At 33.5% G+C, this 25,247-nt stretch overlaps 1 protein-coding gene across 1 annotated transcript in view; it reads left to right on the top strand.

The window, feature by feature from the left end:
* Nucleotides 1-3,377, top strand: part of SYT10 (synaptotagmin 10) — an 85,155-nt gene extending 81,778 nt beyond the window's left edge. The window contains exon 7 of the mRNA XM_052000190.1: nucleotides 2,203-3,377. Within this exon, the coding sequence (XP_051856150.1) occupies nucleotides 2,203-2,277 (75 nt within the window). The 3' untranslated portion in view covers nucleotides 2,278-3,377. The remainder of the gene's footprint in view (nucleotides 1-2,202) is intronic.
* The last annotated feature ends 21,870 nt before the right edge of the window (nucleotides 3,378-25,247 follow it).

Raw genomic sequence — 25,247 nt, 5'->3', positions numbered from 1 at the left:
ATTCATAAATCCCTATTTTTTCTAATTAAAAAGGAAAACAAGAAATATCATCAATTAAATAGCAAATGAAAAAATTGAAACCATGGGAAAACCAGAAGAAGTTATGCTTTGTGGTTAGGAAAGATCTAGCAATCATGGGAAGTAGTTACATATATGCTAACAAAACTGAGAACCCTCCCCAAAATAGAGAAATGCCTTCAAACAATATAAACTATCCAAACTATCAGAATACCAGATTAATATCTTAATTAACTCAATCTCTAGAAATAGATCTACCTATAAAGGAACTTCTAAAGGAAAAAAATACTACAGATCACTAATAATAAGAAAAAAGTAAATCAAAACAACACTTGAGTTTTACCTCAAATTGTGCAAACTAACAAAAATGACAAAAAATGGCAGCAATCATTATTGGAGTTGTGGTAAAATAGGGATTAATACATTACTGGTCAACTGTGAATCATTTTAGAAAATAATTTGGAATTGTACAAATAAAATGACTACAGAATCCTTTTTTTCCTTGCTGGAATAACTTTTAATTTTAATTTTCATAAATTCTATCCCTCCTCAGTCATTGAGAAGAAAAATACACTACTCATTATACCTATGAAGTCTGGTAAAACATATTTCTACATTAGCCATGAAATAAAAAAAAAATAAGAAGTGGTGAGGGGACCCAAAATGGTGGAGTACAGAATTATTCAATCCAGTCCATCCCAGTGCCAGGGTAGTCTGGTGGCTATAGGAGAATAAGGTCCTTCCTGGACCCACAGCATAGACCAGAATGGCAGTGATCATTACTCTCCCTAAATCATACCACCTTGAAAGGACCAAAAACTAAAGACTCCAAGAGCTAGCTCTGAAAACAACAAAATGAAAAGTATATAGTTTTGGACCAAGCCTTCTAAACCCCTGAAGTGGAGACCAACTTTAACATAAAATTAAAAGTCAAGAAATAGGCCAAAAAATGAATAAACAACAACAAAAAAAGATAATAAGTTACCATTGTGACAGGGATGATTAAGACACAAATCAAGAAGACAACCAAAAAGCTCAAAACAGATTTTAAAAATCAAAAGTGAAGGAAAAATTGAGAAAACAAATGAGTAATGCAAGAAAATTATGAAAAGAGAAGTAACAGCTTGCTTAAAGGTATTTCAATGAAATCAATAATAAAAAAATTCCTTATATACTCAAAAATATTTCTAGCTGCACTTTTTGTGATAGCTAATAATTAGCAACAAAGTATATGCTCATTAAATGAATAATGGCTAAATAAAGTGTAGTACATAAATGTAGTGAAATATCACTGTGCTATTAGAAATAGCAAGTTAAGTAAATGTAACAAAATTATAAAGATCAAGTGGGACATAAATGAAGAGTTAAGAAAAGACACTTCCAAAGTGCCTCTTTGTAGAGATCAGTGGTCTGTGCATTGCACATATTTTGGAGACTTTTTTTTAATGTATCAGCCAATTTTTCTGATTTTTTTCCCTCCTTAAAAATACTCTCTTATGGGATGATTCTTTGAGGGATAGGTAGAGGGATAAACTCAAATAACAAAATAAATTCCATAAATTGTATTGTTTCTTTTCTCAGAGATGACTTAAAGGATCTTGAAAAGTTTTGAACTGTTAAAATCTTTAATTTTATCTGTACTTCCAATTTATCACTTTTACTAATTTTTACTATTATGGCCAAGGACAAAAATTGCTCACTCAAAAGTATATAGTAATTGTTAAAATCACTCAGCAAGCATTTGTTAAGTTTCACTCTTATCTGTCCAATTTTCAGGGTTTTCACCTTATAATAGATTCTTCTAAACACCTACTTCATGCTTGAATCAGGAGATCACTTTTTTTTTTGTCAGTATGAAATTTCATACTGAGCAATTTTCTTTCCTTGGTAACTGCTCTTGACTGACAAACTTTATATAATATAAGGCTAATCTAAAAATAGTTATACACATTTGTGTGTGTGTGTGTGTGCACCTTGTATTTGTGTGTGTGCTTTATTATGTGATATGTGTGTATGTATACTTAATGCTGCTTCAAATTATAAGTTCATAGAAGGCCATATTGTTCATATTTGTACTATATATCTTTATCATATTTGAAGTGAAAAACCAGTATTAAGCAGTAGCAAAATCTATCTATCTATATTTCTCATTTTGTGATGTGATTTGAATTTTCTGTCTTTCAGTTACCTGGACGAGCTACTAGTTTTGATAGTCAAGGATCTTGTTCATCTCCCAAAAAACTACCCTCCACACCTTAGTATCTTCAGACTAAAGTTGACATAGCAACCAGGAGTATATCTTCATCATTATCTACAAAAAGAGATTGTTTGGCTTCCTTGTCTGAATAATATGTATAGTATTCTATTGAGTTAATATTGTTTCTCTTTCTATTTTGCCTTTGTCTTACTGATTATAATAATTTAATATTTCAGAAGGAGATAGAAGAAACATTTCTTCTTTATTATTCCTGTTATTGTGTTGTTATTATTATTGTTAAAGGACTATACCCTATTAGTCTAAATAGTATTTCTAGAATTTGTACTACTTTATATAAGTATTTATATCAGATACAAATAATAAATTCTTTCTCAGTAAAATACATAACCATACAGTTATTGTTAAAGGTAGCATAATAGTTGTATGACTATAGTTTTAGATGCTGTAATTATATGGACAACTGAGTGAACTTAGAAAAGTCATTTAAACTTTATAAGCGGAGTAGGTTTCCTTGTCCTTAAGTTGAAAATTTTTTTACCATTGTTTTTTCTACCTCTGATGTCCTATGTTTTCATTTTGTACTCTCTCCATTAATAAATAATGTAAGTTTGAAGTTTATTGTAAAATTCTCAAGACAGTTATCATTTTCCTTAACTGTAGTCTTGATGTTATTTTTTTGGTGTTATACTAGACATTTCATCTATTCTCTAGAAGTTTTTGATCTCTTGCAGAGATTGTGGTGTTGATAAAATAGAAATTTTTTAAACTTCAAAATTACATTTAATGATTTAAAAAACTATCTTGACTATAACTTTAAGACCTAATTAGTAGACAGAAAATGGAGTTTCCTTAACCAAATTAGCCCATTTAGCTAGCATTGATTTGTATTATCCTGTTTTCAATTAACTATTTTTGAACAAAGATTAATATTCTTAGAGAGGAATGAAATCAGTCTGTCTTTTAAAATTGCTCTTGTAAAGTTCTCACTGAATTTCATGTGAATTTTTTGTAATATGACTATATACATGTACACATACACAAAGTTCTCACAATGCTATCTGTATTCTTTCTTTTCTATGAGTGTATAAACAATGATGATTACTTTTAATACTAATAAGGAAATAAACAATGGAATTATGTATTTTCTCTTTTTTTACTGTATTATAGAAATGGACCATGAACAATGCAACTACAAAAATCAGTAAAAAAAAGAAAAGAAAAGAATAATAATTTTTAAAAGTATAACTATAGAGGCCCCAGATCTATAGTCCTTTCATGGTGGTTGTTTTGCCTACATGAAGAATATAAATTTGGCTATTAGTGACATGCAATGTTTATTGGATATCTGGGTTCTAATGTGAAGTAACTGATGGAGCTTTCACCTTATTTTTCAGATGCACAATATGATCATGATATTTTATTATCATCACAATACTGTATTTTCATTACTATAATTGATTGAAAAAAAGCATATAGTGAGACAATACATAAGGGGGAAAAAACTGATTCAACTAACTAATGTAAGCCAGAAGAACTGAGTCTTACTTATAATATTGATAAAATATGAACTTTAGAAAGCAATTCATTTTTTAAATTAAATCATTTAAATAAATCACACAGAAAAGCACCTCTTAAAATTGCCTTAATGAATTCCCTGGCCAGTTCATTTAGATTGCAACTATCTTGGAGAGAGGGATTATAGAAAGGTATGTATGTATTTTTTCCCAAAAAGAGCTTTTGAAGTTTAACCTTAAATTGTTGTGCTATCCTAAATAGTCACTTTGTGTAAATATTTCCACTTCAGTTTTCTGATTCAATTTTTTTTTAATTTAAAATACTTGGCTAATTTATTAACTCTAAACAATAGTATAATCACACAGTCTAATGTTTACATTTAGGAACCATTTTGGATGCATGAAACACGTATTTTAAATTAGAAACAAAAATTTTGCTATTAGAATATACCAAATTCAAATATCTTTTCCTTATGGAAATGATTTTTTCAGACATATCTGCTATTCATAACCTAAAAACAAATAAATGGATGTTTTTAGAATGATACTATTATTGGCATTTTTAACAAATTTACATTTGCAAGGAAACTTAAAATCTTATTCCTAGAATTTTATCCTTTCCAGGCCCACCCCCCATACTTTTTCTATTTCACTATTTCTATTCTTATTCAGTTACTCTGCCCTGTCGAAAGTAGAGTCAATTCAACATAGATTTATGAAGTACATGTTTTGTATAAGTCACTATATTGTTGGATACTGCGTGAAATGTAAAGAATAATTGTTGGTGTGACCAGTTTTTATCTTTAGCAGGTAATCAGGAGACAATAGAAAACAAATTATTTCTGTTCCTTTGCCTATTATTAAAACAACAACTACTACTCTAGGCTAGTCAGTATGTATAGATTAATAATTTTTAAAAGTATAACTATAGAGGCCCCAGATCTATAGTCCTTTCATGGTGGTTGTTTTGCCTACATGAAGAATATAAATTTGGCTATTAGTGACATGCAATGTTTATTGGATATCTGGGTTCTAATGTGAAGTAACTGATGGAGCTTTCACCTTATTTTTCAGATGCACAATATGATCATGATATTTTATTATCATCACAATACTGTATTTTCATTACTATAATTGATTGAAAAAAAGCAAATAGTGAGACAATACATAAGGGGGAAAAAACTGATTCAACTAACTAATGTAAGCCAGAAGAACTGAGTCTTACTTATAATATTGATAAAATATGAACTTTAGAAAGCAATTCATTTTTTAAATTAAATCATTTAAATAAATCACACAGAAAAGCACCTCTTAAAATTGCCTTAATGAATTCCCTGGCCAGTTCATTTAGATTGCAACTATCTTGGAGAGAGGGATTATAGAAAGGTATGTATGTATTTTTTCCCAAAAAGAGCTTTTGAAGTTTAACCTTAAATTGTTGTGCTATCCTAAATAGTCACTTTGTGTAAATATTTCCACTTCAGTTTTCTGATTCAATTTTTTTTAAATTTAAAATACTTGGCTAATTTATTAACTCTAAACAATAGTATAATCACACAGTCTAATGTTTACATTTAGGAACCATTTTGGATGCATGAAACACGTATTTTAAATTAGAAACAAAAATTTTGCTATTAGAATATACCAAATTCAAATATCTTTTCCTTATGGAAATGTTTTTTTCAGACATATCTGCTATTCATAACCTAAAAACAAATAAATGGATGTTTTTAGAATGATACTATTATTGGCATTTTTAACAAATTTACATTTGCAAGGAAACTTAAAATCTTATTCCTAGAATTTTATCCTTTCCAGGCCCACCCCCCATACTTTTTCTATTTCACTATTTCTGTTCTTATTCAGTTACTCTGCCCTGTCGAAAGTAGAGTCAATTCAACATAGATTTATGAAGTACATGTTTTGTATAAGTCACTATATTGTTGGATACTGCGTGAAATGTAAAGAATAATTGTTGGTGTGACCAGTTTTTATCTTTAGCAGGTAATCAGGAGACAATAGAAAACAAATTATTTCTGTTCCTTTGCCTATTATTAAAACAACAACTACTACTCTAGGCTAGTCAGTATGTATAGATTAATTCTTTCTAGAATGAGTTTGACTTAAGATAGAGAAGAGAAAGATGGAAAGAAAAAAATTAACAATATTTTGAGAATAATTCATATTTTGGAAGATACTGAGGAAAAAAACCTCATTGTCAAGTGTGTATAGTATAGCCAGGCAAATAATATTTTAATTCATAAACATAATGGTGCCATGATATAATATCACCACCTTAACTATATAGGTTTCTCTGTATGCATATATATATGCATATGCACTCATGCATTTCCTTTCTGTAATTACTTTGTCTACTTGACAAAAAAGTTAGAATTGCAGAGATTCAAAATAAGATTTGAAGTCAAGATATTTCCCTAATTAGATAAAATGGATGTAGGATGTAAACAATAACATAGATACATTATATATGTTATAGCTATATTGATTACACATGCCTAATTCCAGAGATGGATTTATTTATCGAATCCAAGAGAAGATTTAAGAAGGAAGAAGGCATATGATTAATATGAAAGGATGTTGTTGCTCATTGTTAAGCCTCTGAGTCACTAACAGATAATCAAAGGAAAAGAGGTGGAGGGGGAGGAATAAGTAAATTAAGTCAGAAAAAGAAAGGGATACAAAGTGTTTAATTCTTGTTCTTTTTTAATTATCAAAAGAACAGTAATAAAGACCGATGAAAAGTACTTTGTTGGTACAGTCATTGAATGTTTTATTCAGTAAACGTTAATAACACTTATCTAATGTCTTTTATTTTATAGGTTTCCTGAAAGGTTTTTCTTTGGAGATTTAATTTTTGACACCTGAGCCTGATTAAATAGCTGATACTTGTGTGTATAGAGATAATCACATTATGTCATATAGTAATATTAAATTACATTTGAACATACAGATAAGTAAGTTAAAAATTTTATATTCTTATAAAGTAATTGAAACTATAATGTTCCTAGATACATATCACTTCTGAATTCAAAATACTCATTTGAGCTACTTTTGTTTCATATTCAATTACTTTTCCCCCTATGTTTATTGTCAAATTATCATATAAATATTGCATTTTATTCCATCTTACTTCAGAACTATGTATCTGAAAAAAATTAAATACAATTTCACCATTACTACTTACTGTTTTTTGAGGGGGAGAACCTATTCATTTATTTGAGGATGAGTTTCCATAATAGCCAAATAATATCTCCTCAAATCCTTCTCTAACAAGGTTTACATAAAAAAGTTTATATAACTTTCAAGATAAAGGCCTAATCCTACTTGACCATTGTTGATGCAAGGGATGCTCTGGTTTATTTTTTGTTTTTTTGTGGTTTTTTTTTTCATGTTGTAGAAAAAGTAAGTAGTTGCTAACTATCATGTATTATTATAATTTTTACCCTATGTTATATTTTTCTTTATTGAACCTCAAGATGCATCTAAGTTTAATATAAACCACATCTCCCTTTGCCTAGCCCATCATGAACTATTTAAAATCCTAACTGTACAACTTGGATATAGATTTTTTAAAAACCACTCTAGCAAGTTCAAAGTCTAAGCTATACCTCAGATAGCTATTAATTCACAACTTACTTAAAACTAACCTTTAGAATTTTACAATCATAAATAATTGGCATTAAAAAGAATTTTGTATATTATCTAATGCAAATTGCACCCAAGCAGGCCCCCTAGTCATGAAAAACACTGTTACCTAAAACAACTCATTGTGCTTTGGAACAGTTCTAATAGCTAGAAAGCTTTCCTCTTACCAAAGTAAAATCCAGTGAGGTGGAACCAAGATGGCAGAGTAAAGCCAGGAAACTTCTCCAGCTTTCCCAATTTCCCTGAAAAACCACATAAAACCAAAGTCTGGTGGAATGGAACTACTCTCCAGTTTGATAAATTTTGACATATTTGAAAAACTGCGAGAAAGGTCAGTCTCACTAGGGTGAAAAAGGTGCTGAGCCCAGCTCAGACAGAGTCTGGGAAAATCAGTGATAGGGTCTTAATCACAACAAATCAGCAACTGAGACTGTTGCTTCTGCTCCTCCCAATTTCAGCTCCAAGCGCAAATTTTGGGAAACCAGGCTGTTTCCTGGAAAGAGCAGATAAAGTTGCCTCCTGCAAACACAGGGGACTCTTATGCTCAAAGCCAAGGCTCAGAACTACACAAGAACCTTGGTAGAGTGCGCCCTTTACACCAGGAGCAGAGCTTGGCCATAAAAATAAAAAATAATTTAAAAAAGAGGAAATAGCATAAGAAAATGAAAAAAAACATGAGGAAGAAACAGAAAAGAACCTTGATCCTAGAAAGCAATTATGGTGACAGAGAAGATCAAAACACTAATTCAGAAGAGAACAAAATGTCCACAGAGGAACTCTCAAAGAGTGCTATGAATTGTTCTCAAGCCCAAAAGCTTGAAGGTAAGCATATTATCACAAGATTTATGGGGAAAATAAATTTTAAAATGGGACAGAGTCAGTTTTAAGATAGAGACCAATATTTGCAAGTACTGAAAAGGGAAATACAGAAAGAGGATGTTATACAACTAAAAGACAGCTTGAGGATTTCTTAAAATGTGTGAACCATTGTTACCCTTGGTTCCTGGAAGAAGAATCCCTAGATTTAGAAAGATGGGAAATAATAGGAAAACAGATGAATAAGAGATTAAAAGAAGTTGCCTCTGATGAGTTTCCTGTAGCTGCTTTTTCTCTATGGAATATTATAAAAATTTACTTAACCTCAGAATTTTGAGGTGTGGATGGTAAACAGAATAACTGAAGAGGATGTAGGAGTTGGGACAGATTCTGAAGTAACCCATGGTAGTGATTCTGGGGATATTGAACACAACAATAACTTTACCCACTTCTAAGACTGAAGCACCAGAAAGCACTCTTAATGATTCAATTATATCCTCAGCTCCCCTTATATATGATCCACCACAAAAATCAGAGGTACAGAAAGCAGTGTTAAGAGCTATAAAAAAAAGGGTGATGTTCTTTTAGAATTAATGCAGATGCTCCCTGAATTGTGACACAGGGGAGTCAGGGACCTTAATTATAGGTAGAAGTGGAAAATGATGGGCGGTTTTCATGTTGCCCTGGGGTAATTGACAAAGATTACACAGGAGAAATATCAGTCATGGGTTGGGCCAATAAAATAGTGGAAATTCCCCATAACTCTCCCATTACTCAAATGATAATAATACCTTATGTTGTACTAGGAAGAATTAAGAATTGAACCCCTCGAGGATCATCTGGAGTAACTCCTTTCTGGGCACAGCTTATTACTATCTCCCATCCAAAAACACATTTAAAGATTCAAGGAAAAATCTTGATTGATACAGGTGCAGACAGGTCAATTATTGAATTATCAAATTGGTCAAGATCCTGGCCACTACAATAGGGTGCTGCTCTGCTAGCCTGTACAGCCACAGTAGCATTACACAAAGTGCTGAAATAGTTAAATGGGAAGATCCTGAAGGGAATAATAGCTATTTGCAACCTTATGTTCTAGAAAAAATTCCTATAAATCTGTGCGACAGAGACATTCTTGAACAGATGAAACTAAACATATCTAGCCTTCCAGTCACGTATTTAATCCTTTTAAGGGTCATTATGAACAATCCTTGTCATTTTCTGATCTCAATGAGAGACCACTGTACTTTCTGCAGCACAGCTGATCCTATCCAGTGGTTGTCAGACACTTTAGTGAGGGTAGAACATTGGTCTCTAGCAAAGGAGAAGCTGATGCTCTGTATCAACTAATCTCTGAGCAGCTCAAATTAGGACGTACTGAAATTTCTTCTAGCCCTTGGAATTCCCCAGTATTTGTAATAAAGAAAAAAATCAGAGAAATCAGGAATGTTACATGATCTTCTCACAATGATACCATGATCATTATGAGGCCCCCTTCAGCTTGATCTTCCTTCCCCCACCATGGTGCCCACTGAATAGTCTGATAGTTATTGATTTAAAAGATGGTTGCTTTACTGTTCTTCTTCAAAAGAAGGAAAATCTGAGATTTGCCTTTACTTTCCCTAGTATAAATATGGAGGCACCTGCACAAAAATGTCAGTGGAAAGTGTTAACTCAAGGTATGAAAAATAGTCCTACAATATACCAACATTTCATTAGTTGTGCTATTTTGTCAGTGAGGCTGAAAAATTCAGATTAAAAATTGATTTCACCATATGGATGATATTTTATGTAATAGCAAAGATATTAAAAAATCCTCAATTTCTTAGTACATGATTTAGAGCAAGCTCCTTTTTTCATATCTTGGCTAGCTGGTAGATTCTCAAAAATCTGACCCCGGAAACTTGAGATAAGAAAAGATTTGTAACAAATTCTAAATGATTTTCAAAGATTGTTAGGGGATATTAATATTAATTGCTTTCAACCCATGTTACAAATACCCACATCAACTTTCCCATTCCCCCCCCTTTTACAAGAAGATTCTTCTTTAAACTCTGTTAGAACTCTATCTCCAGAGGCCAAACATGAATTAGACCTTCTAGAGAAAAATTTATCTGAGGGTCAATTAACAAGAATACTTCCTAATAAAAAGTACAACAGGCAACATCTGTTACTCCTGTGTCTCTTACGCAGCTTTCTATTAGTCACAGGGAATATTTGAATGGATTCATCTCCCCCACCATTTCCTGTCATTCTTATGTTATATACCAAAATGGTAGCATGTCTAATGAATAAATTAAGCAAATGGCTTCTCCAGTTCAACACATCTTCCTTGTTAATCATACATCAGTCATATACAAAGTCTCAAGTAGCATCCTTAATGTCTCAGAATGAAGAGTAGCAAGTTTTTATTTCTACTTACAGTGGCAAAAATAGATAATCACAGAGCTTCTATAAAATTACTCATCTTTTATGAAAAAAAAATCAGTGGATATTCCCAAAGATAATAAAAAGCTATCCTATCAATTCCACACTTACTGCATTTACTGATGGCCCTAATTCAGGGAAAGCAGGACAATATATAGATCGGAAATATAATAAGGTAATACAAACTCATTACAGTTCAGCACAGAAGGCTGAAATCTCAGCAATAATCCTCCTCCTTAAAGATGTTACAGAACTCCTCAATATTCTTTCAGACATAGTTACTCAGACTTATAGACATATTCATGTATGCAGTGTATGTCTATTCTCATATAGAAACCTCAAAAATCAAACCCATTTGTCCCTCTATGAAATATGCTCTCATCTACAACAGTTAATTCACGTATGTTGTAATCCTATTTACATCACTCATATTCCATTGCATTCTAACCTTCTTGAGTCCTCATCAGCTGGCAATGAAACCATTGACAGCCAGTTACAATTTTATCTTACGGAATTAACCTAGTCTTTCCAACATGCTACTGACAGTCATGAGCAATTTCACCGAAGCTCCTCCATACTTCACAGATAATTCCAAATCACAAGAGAACAAGTTAGAAAAATAGTAACAATTGTTCTGTCTGTTCTATACATCATCATGTTACATCTACCGCTACCAATCCTTGAGGTATTCTCAGTAATCTTATTTGGCAGATAGACATTACTCATAAATCCTCTTTTGGAAAAATTGTCTTTTGTCCATGTCACAGTAGATACTTATGCTTCCTTTACTTTTGCCTCATTACAAACACGTGAGGCTGTCAAACATGTTATTAATCTTCTCTTTTTGGCATTTGCCCTTTTGGGTATTCCTAAACAGATAAAAACAGACAATGCCCCTTCCTATGCTAATAAAGCTTTTAATGAATTCTTTTCTTCCTATCATATACAATTGAGTACCAGAATGCCATATAACTCCATTGGTCAAGCTCTTGTCTCTGCATAATGAGGGCATCATAATGAGGATCTCATATTAGACAAACAAAAAGGGGAATATATACCACTAGTCCATAAAGAAAACTATCAAAAATACTGTATATTTTAAACTTTTTGACAATGGATAAAGATGGCCATACCTTAGCAGAAAAAATACTTTACAGAAGAAAAAAGGCCATCAACCCAGGTAATGTGGAAAGATCCACTAACAGGAAAATGGGAAGGTGCTCATCTATTATTAACATGGGGAAGAGGGTTTGCTTTTGTCTTTTCAAAATCATATACACAATTAGTGTGGGTATCTGAGAAAAATGACAGATCACGTACCATGACTGACCATCCAACTTCAGAATATGAAACTTCAAGGAAAAGGAAGAAGATGAGTTGGGCAATACAGAAGATGGAGATCCCTACGTGGGGACAGATAAAGACTCTGTTGCAACAAACAAATGATCTTATCATGGCTCAAGAACATTCCAACAAATATGAACTTGCAATGTTGGTTATTTTATTCACCCAGATGTGAAAGAGGTTTGGAGAAATGTGTTGAATATATTTTCCTTTTCCTCCTTGTTTACAACTTGGTACATATGTGGATAACATAAATGCTGTGCATATCAATAATACTCTGTTATTGGGGAGAAAGGAATATCCTTTTCGTAATTATGATGGAACTGTACAAATCACATTCAGAGCAATGGCCATCCAAACTCCCATTTTTTTTCATCAAAAACATTATACAAGCCCCCTGTTTATATCTAAAGTCACATAAGAAATGAATACACATCCATGGAAAGAACAAATCTGGACTTTATTGGCAGATTGAAATATTCTTTATATACAGCACCCCTACCTTTAATTTTTATAGTTTTCCAAATATCCCATACCTTGTAGTAATAAACCAAGATGGGATTCATTCCCTTCTTGGTCTGAGTGTCAATTATCTATACCAGAAAATATTTCAATAGAAGGAAAGCCGTGTTGGATGCTAAATTGGAAAACCATGCAAGATGAATCCTTTTTGGAAAACACCTTTATTGGAGCTTTCCTCTTGGAGATATTACAAATAGAGGATGGGACTAAGATACAAAAAGAAATATGGAAAGCTTTTAATAGCCTTGAGAGTATTAATCATAATGAGTTCTTTGGAACTACAGAAGGGAAATAATCACACATGGGAATAAATCATATTAAAAGCTTGCATAGCATCACTACAAGGTTTTCTGATGCCTAATTACCTTAACTTTACATTGAGACACTGCATATCATTGGAATGTTACTTATGTAAATTGTATACTCACTCAATATATTGATGTAACTGCTAAATATGTCTTAATTGTAGAGCAATTTTTTCTGCAGTATTTCCCACAAATGTTTCCTATGTCTGGCTTCAGTCAGCTGGAGAACATTTGTTGTACATAATTGCTGAAACAGTAGACCAATCAAAAAGATTTATAGGCCTTTTGATAACTGGGATTATTGTACTTCTTTAATAGCTTTGAGCACTGTTTCTGCTATGGCATTATAGTCTGAAATCCAGACAGCTACATCTGCTGACAAACTAGCCAGGGATATTGCTCTGTCATTCCAGACACAAGAAAATATTGATAAAGATTTTAACAACAAATTAAATTTGTTAGAACAATCAGTACTCTTTCTTAGGAAATGAGCTGGCAATATTGAAAACAAGACTATCAATGAGATGTGATAATTGGTATTCATTTATCAGTATTACACCCTTCATATGCAATATCACTGATCCCAGTATATCATGGGAAAAGATACATGCACAACTCTTAGGAGCCTGGTATGACTAATTTTCCTTTAGATATCAGTACTTTACATGTAATCACTTCTGGGATCAAAAATGTGCCCATCTCTGGAATTGATCCAGAAGGAAGACACACTCTATCATTAATGCTTTTCACAGACTTGATCCTTTTAAAAATTGATTTCTTATACTTTTTCATACTATTCCATATATATTTTTATTATAATTTGCTTTTGTCTTCTTTCTTTTTTAGAATTTTCTTAGAATAATGATACTATTGAAATCAATCATGATTGGTGTGAATTGCAATAAAAAATAAAAAGGGAGGAGATGTGGGGAGGCACCTATAAGTCCTTTGGAAGACTGAAGCAAGGTGAGGTTGCTTAGAAGACTTTAGGGGACATGGTAAGACCTTTTTCACAGCTAGTGATCTATATGAGAGTTCCCTTGGATTATTTATTGGGAACATATGGTTGACACAGAGTGTACTTTATCTTTTGAATATTGGGCCCTGTAAAGAGAAAAAAAAACAGGATGCACCTTGACTAATATCTTGGTTATATTCTTTGTGGTCTTCTGGCAATTGTGTAAATAACAGAGAAAAACATGCTTATGGTAGGATATAAAAGGGAAGCTGTAAGAAATAAAATCAGGCCTGTGCTTTAAGCTTGAATTGGACTGATCCCTTTTTCATTTCTCTCACTACTTTGTCCTGCATTTGTGCCATCTGCTGGCAATTAACCAAATGGAAAAAGGTAACTGAAGAAAATTACACATTAAAAACTAGAATGGGGCAAATAAAAGCTAATTACTCTATGGGACATTAAGGATCAGTCAAACAAATTAAAAAGAATGAAAAAATGGAAAAAAATGTAAAATACCCCAGTGAAAAAACATCTGGCCTGGAAAATATATCCAGGAGAGACAATTTTAAACTTATTACTCTACTTGAAGGCCATGACCAAAAAAAAAAAAAAAAAAAAGAATGTGGATAGCATTAGCATTCTTCAAAAGACCATCAAGGAAAATTGCCCTGATATACCAAAACCAGAAGGGGAAATAGTCATTGAAAGAATCTATCAAACACCTACAGAAAGATCTCATAAGGAAAATCCCAAAGAACATTGTTGTAAAACTACAGAACTACAATCACAAGGAAAAAATAATGCAAGCTGCCAAACAAAAAATTCAAATATCAAGGAGTAACAGATCTGGAAGCTTCTACAATAAAGGATTGGAGGTCCTAGAATTCTATATTCTGCAAGACAAAGGATTTGGGCTTACCATCAAGAATTAATTACTTACTGAAACTGATCATCATCTTTTAACAAAGATGATGGATCTTTAATGAAGTAAGAGACTTTAATCATTTCTTTTGAAAAAATCAAAACTAAATAGAAAATTTAATCTTCAAACACAGGACTCAGGGGAAGTATAGAAATGTAAACAGGTGAAAAAATAATATGTATATGTATATATATATATATTACTTAAAGGTTAAACTGTTTATATCTCTAGATTCAAAAATATACCTGTAACTCTTGAGAACGTGTCTGTTACTAGAAGATACAGAGTAGGGCATCACATGGACAGAGGATGTAGTTCTGAATGGATTCTTATGTGATGATATCAAAGAAAAAGACATTAAGAGGTGGAAAAGGGATTGTAATAGGAGAAGAGGAAAGGGGAGGTATAATGGGACAAATTAGGTCACATAAAAAGGCACAATTGAAGAAAAAAGAAAAGGGGATGAGCATTATCTGAAGTTTGATCTCATAAGTTTTAACGCAAAGAAGGAATAACTTAATCATTCAGTTGGTATAGAAATGTATCTAACACTATAAAAAAGTAAGAAAAGAAAAAGGAAAGAAAGGGAAGGACTTGGTAGAAGGGAGGCAAAGCACTAAGAGAAAAAATTAAGAGAAGAAGAGGGGAGATAGAAGATAAGACAGGTAGTAAGTGGGGTGAGTTAAAAAGACAAAACACTATTAAGGAGAGATAAGGTGGAGAGAACAAAAATATATACAAGGGAAATTAGGATTGAGGATTACAGAGCAGGTAATCATAACTGTGAATGTGATGACAAAACTAAAGCCATCTATAATCATATGAAAAAATGTTCTAAATCAGAATTCATTAAAAAAATGCAAATTAAAACAATTCTGAAATACCATCTCACATCTTTCAGATTGACTAAGATGACAGGAAAAGATAATGATAAATGTTGGAGAGGATATGGGAAAACTGGGACACTGATGCATTGTTGGTGTAGTTGGGAAATGATTCAACCATTCTGGAGAGCAATCTGGAGCTATGCCCAAAGGTCTATAAAACTGTCTGTCCTTTGAACCAGAATTACCACTACTGGGTCTGTATCCCAAAGAGATCTTAAAGGAGGGAAAAGGACTCACATGTGCAAAAACGCCTGTAGGCAGCCCTTTTTGTGGTAGCAAAGGATTGGAAAATGAGTAGATGTGCATCAATTGGGGAATGGCTGAACAGGTTGTAGTATATAAAGGTAGTGGAATATTATTGTCCTACAAAATGATGAACAAGCTGATTTTAGCAAGGCCTGGAAGGATTTACATGAACTGATACTGAGCGAAACAAGTAGAACCAGGAATACATTGTACACAATAACAGCAAGGATGCACGATGATCAACTATGAAAGATTTAGTTCTTCTCAGTGGTTCAGTGATCCAAGGCAATCCCAAGAGATTTTGGATAGAAAATGCCATCTGCATCCAGAAATAGAACTATGGAGATTGAAGGTAAATCAACACATGCTATGTTCACTTCTTTTTTTCTGTTTTTTTTTTCCTCTCACACAATTTTTTCCTTCTGTTCTGGTTTTTCCCTCCCAATGTGATTCATAAAGCAATGTGTATTAAAATAGATAAATAAATCTATTTATTTAATATCTTTCCCCTTCTAGAATGTAAGCTCCTTTGGGGCAGGGATTAGTTACATAATGAGGGGTGGAGATTTGAATGTGTGTAACTTCTGTAACATCCAATTAATGGGGAATCAAGGTAGGTCCATGATTTTAGAAGAAATATGTAGCATGTGAAATCTGTCACAAGCCTGAAGACGAGCAAATATCATTTTTTAAAATGAAAAGAAGTCCTTCTATTCCTAGGCTTTTGTGGAGTTCCAACTTTTCAAATGTCACCAGGTTATAACTTGTCATTTCTGATACTAGCTGATACACCTGGATACTCTGAAGAGGAGACCATAAGCAGCATGTGCCAGGCAAATCAAACTACCACCATCTTGCTCTCCTCTCAGATCCTCCAGTGATGGAAATAGCACAGGACCCTGAACCCAAGAGCATTGGGACTGTCTTCCAAATCACCAGAACTACTCCTAGCCCAGCTGCCTTAGTCATTATTGAGGGAAAAATCATCATGGAGAAGCCCCACAATCTTCCTTTGGTCCCAGCTTCCCCGGTGAGGGGAACTTGATTGGTCTCAGCTTCTCTGACCCAGCTTACTAGGTCTGGACCAATAAAACGGCCACGCCACATGGATTGTGGATCTTTCAGACTACCAAAGTGACTATGTCTTATGACTGAGCTGATGAGATGGGAGCCCCAGGACTGGAGAAGGGAAGCAGACTTGAAGCAGAGACTGGGAAATCCCACTGGTGATTAGAAAGCCCCAGACTTCCTTATCCTACTCCAGCTCTGGGCAAACTCGTTCCACCAAAGAAAGCTGGGGTTGCAAGAATTCAAACAGACTCTGGAGGAGTCCCTGGAGCAAGGAAATTCTGAGAGGGTTTTTTCATGGACCCAGTGCCGAGAGGCTCTGCTTTTGACTTCCATGGTCCAACTGCAATAGGCACTTGGTTCCTTCTTGTTGGTCATGTGCTTACAAACTAATGGATTTATGATTCATTCTAGAATTTTTCCAGGAACGGTCAAAAACCTATGAATAGAAAGACTTCTTTTCATATTTAAAAAATGATATTTACTTGTCTTTAGTGTTGTGACAAATTTCATATGATGTATATTTCTTTTAAGATCACGGATGGAGTCTTTGCCAAATGCTTTCACCAACATGGAATTTATTTCATCTGGGGTAGCTTACTTGAAGGAACCTAGATTAAATTATGAATTAGAGGAACTGTATTCAAATCCTGCCTCTGGCACTTCTTTCCTATACAATCTTTGGCAAGTCACTTAACCTGCTTTGACCTTTGTTTTCTCATCTGTAAAATGAGAGATTTGGACTAGAAGGTGTCTTTCATATTTGGATTTATAATCTTTCATTCACCTTCCTGTTCTCGAAAATGTCTCTATGATTTTATGATCTTATATTTTTCAAGTACAGAAACTTTCTCACTATGATCTTATGATCTCCTTACTTTGTTTAATTTCAATACCTTATTAATTTTTGTTCTATCCTTTTATAAACTGAAGAATTCTTTGTTAGAGAAAACAAAAGCAAAGAAAGTAGTAGAGGAATTCTGCAAGTTCAACTTGACTTGCTTTCATCTCTTTTCCTCCCTCAAACCTCCTTATTTCTACATTTTTCTTTCCCAACACTAAAGCCAAAACGTGGTCATCTTGTCCAAGGAGAGAATTTTAAAATTGTGTTACCTCTCCTAATGGCTATATATGTTTATGAAAGGAAATACATTTTCTGCATTTCTTCTGCTTTGTATATATGAGGCAATTTTCTTATGGGCTACTCTTGTTTTGATTCTGAATTTAAAAAAAACCCTTTTGGATGTCCTAAACTGTTGGAATCCTTACTAACTGCTAAGTAATTAGAGTTGATCTAATCTTACAAGAAGATGTTTTGGGCAGAACCTGAAACAAGGTACTAAGTAGAACTACCCATAATCCCTCTCTCTGGAAGGAGCATAAATAGGCCAATGGGCCAGCCGGAGAGGGTTGGAGAGAGGAAGACGCTACAAGTCGAGATTTCACCAGAATGACATGAAGACTGGAGCTGGCTGGAGGCTGAAGAAAGCAGAGGCAGAGGCTGAAGGACCAGACCTTTGGATTTAAAGACATTTGGAGAGAGCTCTTGGAACCAAGCAGAGAGATAGGCCTCTAAGCTAACCGGGCTATATTGGAGAAAATAAAAGATCTGAACTTTCATCACCTGGCTGCGTTTTGAGAAGAAAAAGCTCACCGACAAACAGACCCCTCAGTGGATTTCAGTGGAAAAGCTCCGATCCTCATTCAAGTGGAAAAGCCTCTGATCCTGATCCAGTGGAAAAGACTTCAACCCAGAACTTAGGGTGAGTGCAACAAAGAAATTTTGTTAGAAGAGTTAAAGTAGAATTTCAGCTAAGATGGGACAGATATTTAGAAAACAGCCTGTTTCTGTTCAAGGAAAATGTTTAGAGAGCATTATTAAAGTTATGGAAAGCCAAGGTTTAATTATAAGTTTACAGCAAATCACTGAACTTTTACAAACTGTAAAGGATATATGTCCTTGTTTCTCTCTTGATAAGGAATTAGATCTAAATGAATGGAAATTGGTTGGAGAGGATCTTTGTCAATTCTATGATAAAAATGGGCCTAACTCAATAATTAATACATATAATGTAATACAATTGGCTATAAGAAGTTATTTAAGTGATAGAATGATGAAAAGGAAAGTACAGGAGGAAGAAGTGCCAACTTTACTGGGTGAAAAGGAGGACGAATCAGATGAGAATGGAGTTAATTACAATTCTGAGTATGATACTTCACAGCAGGAGGAATTAGGTGATTCCACATCTCATGACCCTCCCCCTGCAATTAACCCTTCATGTGTGGAACAAGGGGGAGGGAGAGAGACAGAAACACAGTCAGCTTCTCCTGTAAAGCAGAATTTAACAAGATTAGAAAAAGCATTAATTAAAGCAAAAAATGAAGGAGAAGATCTATCTGATTTTATAAATGCATATCCTGTGATTGAAGAGCTCAACTCCTCAGGTCAAAAAGAGAGAAGATACACTCCTTTTAATTTGGGAAAAATTAAAGATTTGAAAAAGGGTTGCACTCTTTATGGGGCTACATCATCTTATGTGAAGATGTTACTGGATAATTTGTCTTATGAAATCCTAACCCCGAATGACTGGAAATCCATCGCTAAAACTTGTCTAGAACCGGGACAAAATTTATTGTGGCTTTCGGAGTTTCATGAATTATGTAGGATTCAAGCCCAATGCAAAAGGCAAACAGGAGCTATTGTACAAGTTGCTTTTGACCAACTAGCTGGTGAAGGTCAGTATGCAGAGAGTTCAGAACAGATTTATTATCCCATAACAGTGTATGAGCAAATTTCTAAGGCTGCAATAAAAGCTTGGAATTCTCTCCCTGGACAGAAAGATGGAAATAATGCTTTCACAAAAATAGAGCAAGGTCCCAACGAACCTTTTGCAGATTTTGTGGGACGTTTACAAACAGCTGTAATAAGAACCATTGGAGACAATGCAGCAACAGAAATAATGACTAGACATATGGCTAAGGAAAATGCCAATGAGGTTTGCAAGAGAATTATATGGGGGCTAGACAAAAATGCTTCTTTAGAGGAGATCATTAGACGCTGTGCCACAGTGGGCACAAATGCTTATTATGCCCAGACTATGATGAACATGGAAAGACAAGGTACTTCTTGGCAGAGGAATTCTAGAGAAACTCGTCGATGTTTTCATTGCGGAAAAGTTGGACATTTGAGAGCTCATTGTAGATATAGAGATAGAGTGAGAAGACAGGGTGAGAGAAAACCCAAAACCCCATGTCCAAAATGTAACCGAGGCTTTCACTGGGCCTCTAAATGTATATTGACCCAGAGGAAGGAGAGGCAAGGCCCAGCTCCAAAGTATCAATCAAAGGACAGGTGGGGCATGATAGCAGCTGAGGTTATACCCAGAGAGACTTTAGAAATTCAGAACTCTGATGTCATCAACCAACAGAAAAGCAATCAGGATTACAGTTGGGAAGAATACAGGCCTTTTAAGACAACAAGACAATATCCAATGCAAACAGCTCCAATGTAATTACCAGATGATGAGGAGAAATCCCAAATTTGGTAAATAGAAGGGAATTAGATTAACTGCTTGGGGAAGAGGATCTGCTTATATTTCCACTGATGAAGAAAGAATCAGATGGCTGAAAATCTTCAGAAATCTTTGAATTTCCTAACACAAGATGAAACTATTTCAGTTCCTGAAAAACCAGCAAGACAATTAATTTCTAAATTGAACATTGGATAGTTTTCTACCATTATTCGTTATCCATCTGATTGTTGCACACAGCCATCTCAGTGATGTAAATTATGTATAATGCCTCCCATATTGACAAAGTTCTGGCCCATATTGATGGATTTATGTGTACCCCCTCAGGAACCCCCTATGTTTTAAAACAAAAGAAAGGGGGAGATGTTGGAATCCTTACTAACTGCTAAGTAATTAGAGTTGATCTAATCTTACAAGAAGATGTTTTGGGCAGAACCTGAAACAAGGTACTAAGTAGAACTACCCATAATCCCTCTCTCTGGAAGGAGCATAAATAGGCCAATGGGCCAGCCGGAGAGGGTTTGAGAGAGTGAAGACGCTACAAGTCGAGATTTCAGCGGAATGACATGAAGACTGGAGCTGGCTGGAGGCTGAAGAAAGCAGGGCAGAGGCTGAAGGACCAGACCTTTGGATTTGGTGACATTCGGAGAGAGCTCTTGGAACTAAGCAGAGAGATAGGCCTCTAAGCTAACCGGGCTATATTGGAGATATTAAAAGATCTGAACTTTTATCACCTGGCTGCTTTTTGAGAAGAAAAAGCTCACCACACTAAACTTTCATTATCTGCCTGTTTGGTGTTAGTATATGACACTATTATGACATTATTCATATGGCACCATATTACTCTTTTGTATTTATTCTATCAATCAGTAAACATTTATTAAGTGCCCACTGTGTGGCAGGTATTGTGCTAAATGCTGGAGATATTAAAAGTGGCAAAAGATAATCCCTGTCCTCAAGGAGCTTATAGTCTAATGGAGGAGAAAATATATAAATATATACCAAGCAAGTTATATACAAAGGATATGGCAGGAAATAATTACAGAAGGGAAAGCTTAGAATTGAGAGATATTTAGGGTATTATATTTCAAAGAGCAAATGGAAAAGGAAATATTTAACAAGATAAATAAAAACATAATATACATAAAAAATATTTCCTGGCCCTGAAATGTCTTAAAGAAGGGAAAACCCCCAAAATATAGATGTTGTCCTTAGGGAGTATAGAAACTCTATCATTCTGTTCCTTTAAGTACAACAAATAAGAGGGAAATTGCTGCAATGAAAACCCCCCACCAAAATCAGAGTGAGTAATGTGGTACTCTGAACATCAAAGATGTACTCTGGGAAATTCAATCCTCCAGGTACTTGGGAAATTGTCAAAAAGGGAAGGAACAAAGCATACAGAGAGAAATTTTCTAATTTTTTTAGGACCTTCAAATTCTATTTAAAAATAAAGGGAGCATCTATGATACACAAATGAATTATAAGGAAACTTTGATGGACACATTTTTAAAAAGAAAAAGAGAAAAAAAAGATCAGTAATATTGATCAATAGTTTAGAAAAAAAAAACCTCACAATATCTGCACAGTTACCTTGTTCCCACACATATCCTTTTGTAAAACATTTTATTTATTTTAGAAAAATAAATTGAACAAGCCATAAATGAGCTTCCTAAGAAAAAAGCACTAGGACTAGATGGATTTTTACAAGTGAATTCTATCAAACATTTAAAAGATCAACCAATTCCAATATTAAATCAATTCTTTGGAATAATAGTTGGTGACATGATATGAGAAATACTGACACAGGACCACTTAGTATGGCATGATCTCATAAGAAAAGGTTCTGTGCTCTATGAAAAGCAGAACTGAATTAGTTCAGAAGAAATGTAAGATGCATTAAGTTAGAGAAGTCACCCCAAATGTTCACATGGTCTAGTTATGTCCCAGCTGTGGCAGAGCATTCTGAGCTCATATTAGTTTCATCAACCATAGTCAAACACACAGTAACTGTATTTTCACAGTGATGTCATATTGATCCTCTTTGAGATTGAAGGACTACAACCAACCAGGAATAATAAAGAAGGGATTGCATGAAATTTTTTTTATGAAATAAATATGACAGATACCTAAACTAGGAAGAATAAAAATAGAAAAAAAAAGTTATACACCACATTTGTTAATGAATGTGGATGCAAAAATCCTAAATAAAGTACTAGCTAAAAAACAACAATATATTACAAAGATATAGACAAGTGAGATTTATACCAAGAATGCAGGACAGGAGGCAATTGACACAATTAATTACATCAATAATAAACTTTAAAAATTATATGATTATACCAATAGATGCTGAAAAGACTCAATAAAGTACAACACTTTGAAACACTCTTCTGTTTCTTATTTTATATTAAATTAGGTATGGACATATCCTACCAAAATTCCCAACATTTATTTTCACAAATATCTCTTCAATGTTAGTCAGAATCAAGTCCAGATTTGTAGTTTCTTTTGCCATTTCTTCTACTTTATGTAGGATGCTTATTATAAACTGGCAAAAATCAAGAATGAATTTCTCAGCTGCTCTTAAGAGAGAGGTTTGGATCAGATCTATATGTGGTTGAAGTTTTTCCTTAAATCTCATTTTTTTTCCATGAAAGCCTTGTGATTCGCTCATTAAATTCACTGAACAATGAACTGTTCCTTCTAGATAAGCAATTTCTACTATTCTCCTATCATAATTTTTCACCTGTTATCTTCAACTAAATGCTGTCATACTTCTATCTTCAAATTTATGTATCTACAATAGCCCTTCCTTTTAAGTTTTATCTAGCGTGTTCTTTTTGAATTATATGTAATCTTAGATTTATTTATACATTCCAATTGCAAGTCACATCTACTATTTGCCAATGATAGATAACAGTAAGATTAAATTTATTACATGCTAAAATAACAATATGAAATGTGGAAAATTTCTTTAAATACAATAAAAGTATGTTATTGTGCATATAAATGTCACTTTAATGATATAATTTTGTGAAAAGAAAATATTAAAATAAAGTATAGTAAAAAGAATTGAATACAATATTTTGAAAGCTTTCTCTATAATCAGTATTTCTGTTAAAAGTTCGTTCTTTTCCCATAACAATGACCAATACAACTTGACAGAATGATTCATCTGAACCTACAAAAACCCATTATTTAAAGGAGTATAATGATTATATGTTTTTTCACTGACAAGGCAAGCTAATTAGGCTAAATGTTATAAAAATGTCTAATACATGATTGAATCATATTCATTAAAGTGAGAATTTTATATTATGATCAGTTAAAGAGATGCCAAAATTTCTAATAAAATTCAATAATGATCATTTTCATTTACCATTAACAAAAATGAACATTTGAAGAGCAACAGGAAATTGGAATCCTATTTGAAAAGAATGTTGTTTTAAATTTTTTTGTTGTTGTTGTTTCATTATGAACACAAGGAATAATGTTCAATACGGGGTACGGGAGAAAATTACAGTATGTAGAGTATTCAGCTAGTCAAAGAAAGAAATGTTTTTATATTAGGCAGACAAAAATCATTTACTGGATGCATGGATTGTTACACAGGATAATCTGCTTAATATTTAAATATTAATTTGCTCAAACACACCATACACACAAACACAGAGAAACACGCACGGTGATTATTTTATCAGGTCCAGCATTCTTTCCATTATACCACCCAGCTGATCAGAATGAAGGATTTCTATGTTCACCTAAATCTAATTGTAGTAATGTATTTCTTTACCCTAAAAACAATTTTTAAAGGCTTAGTCTACTAAATTAAGCTTACTGTAAGAGTTAGATTTATTTTTCTTGAAACAATTAATTTTATTTTGGCAACATGAATTTGTCTAAATTCAAAGCAATTTAAATAATCTTCCTATGCTGAATAGAGTTTAGTCCTTGTGTTAAGAAAGATATTCCACATCATGAAATATGAAAATTGCTTTTGAAAAAAGTATTAAAATTTGGTTCTCATTTTTTAAAATTTAGTTTTAATATTGGTTGGAAACCAAATATGTTTGTTATTTTTGTCACATCATTTTAAGACAGGTACAGCAATGCCCCAACCTGAATGTTTCAGAAGCATTATGTTTTGGATTCCACACCAGTTGATCTGGTAGGTTATTGTGATGGTGACTTTGTCCAAAAAAATTGATGAAGAAGAATGCAACCGCTGAAGTTGTTATATGGCCTCAGAATATCTCCTCAGATATAGTGATTTGTTAATTTAAATATCCCATAAAAATAATTTGTAGATTTGTATAATGATCTGGAGAAAATATTAGAGTGACAACCTTTATAGCCTCACTGTCCAGAGAGAACAAAAATGAAGGATGCACCTAAACAAAACCCCACAGTGGTTGCAAACGCATAGTGGACTACTGAAAGTCTGGGGTAGCAGCAAGTCAGTGTGGTCACAACCTCAGTCAGTATAAAGATGACATGGACTGGGATATCTGAGGTCCTCAGCAGTTAACTCATCAAACCAGGAACAGTTGTATTGTTTTGATTAGTATTTCACCCGTAAAGCTACAAGTGAAAAAGGGAAGATAGGAAAGAATACAATGGGGTAAAGTGCATGGAACAAATATGGCTGGAGAACAGTATATCTTAGTATGTTTGAGTCAGATTAGTTTGGGAAAATTCAATCAGACTACAGGGTGCCAGGGATGGAGCTGGGGAACAATTTGGAGGCAGGAACATGGCATGAAGATATCCATTGGAAAGCCTTTAAATAAAGACAAAAAACAA

The sequence above is a fragment of the Antechinus flavipes genome, chromosome 5 (genome assembly GCF_016432865.1).
Source record: "Antechinus flavipes isolate AdamAnt ecotype Samford, QLD, Australia chromosome 5, AdamAnt_v2, whole genome shotgun sequence".
In the NCBI taxonomy this organism is placed as follows: domain Eukaryota; kingdom Metazoa; phylum Chordata; class Mammalia; order Dasyuromorphia; family Dasyuridae; genus Antechinus; species Antechinus flavipes.
This window is presented reverse-complemented; position numbering and strand designations above follow the sequence as displayed.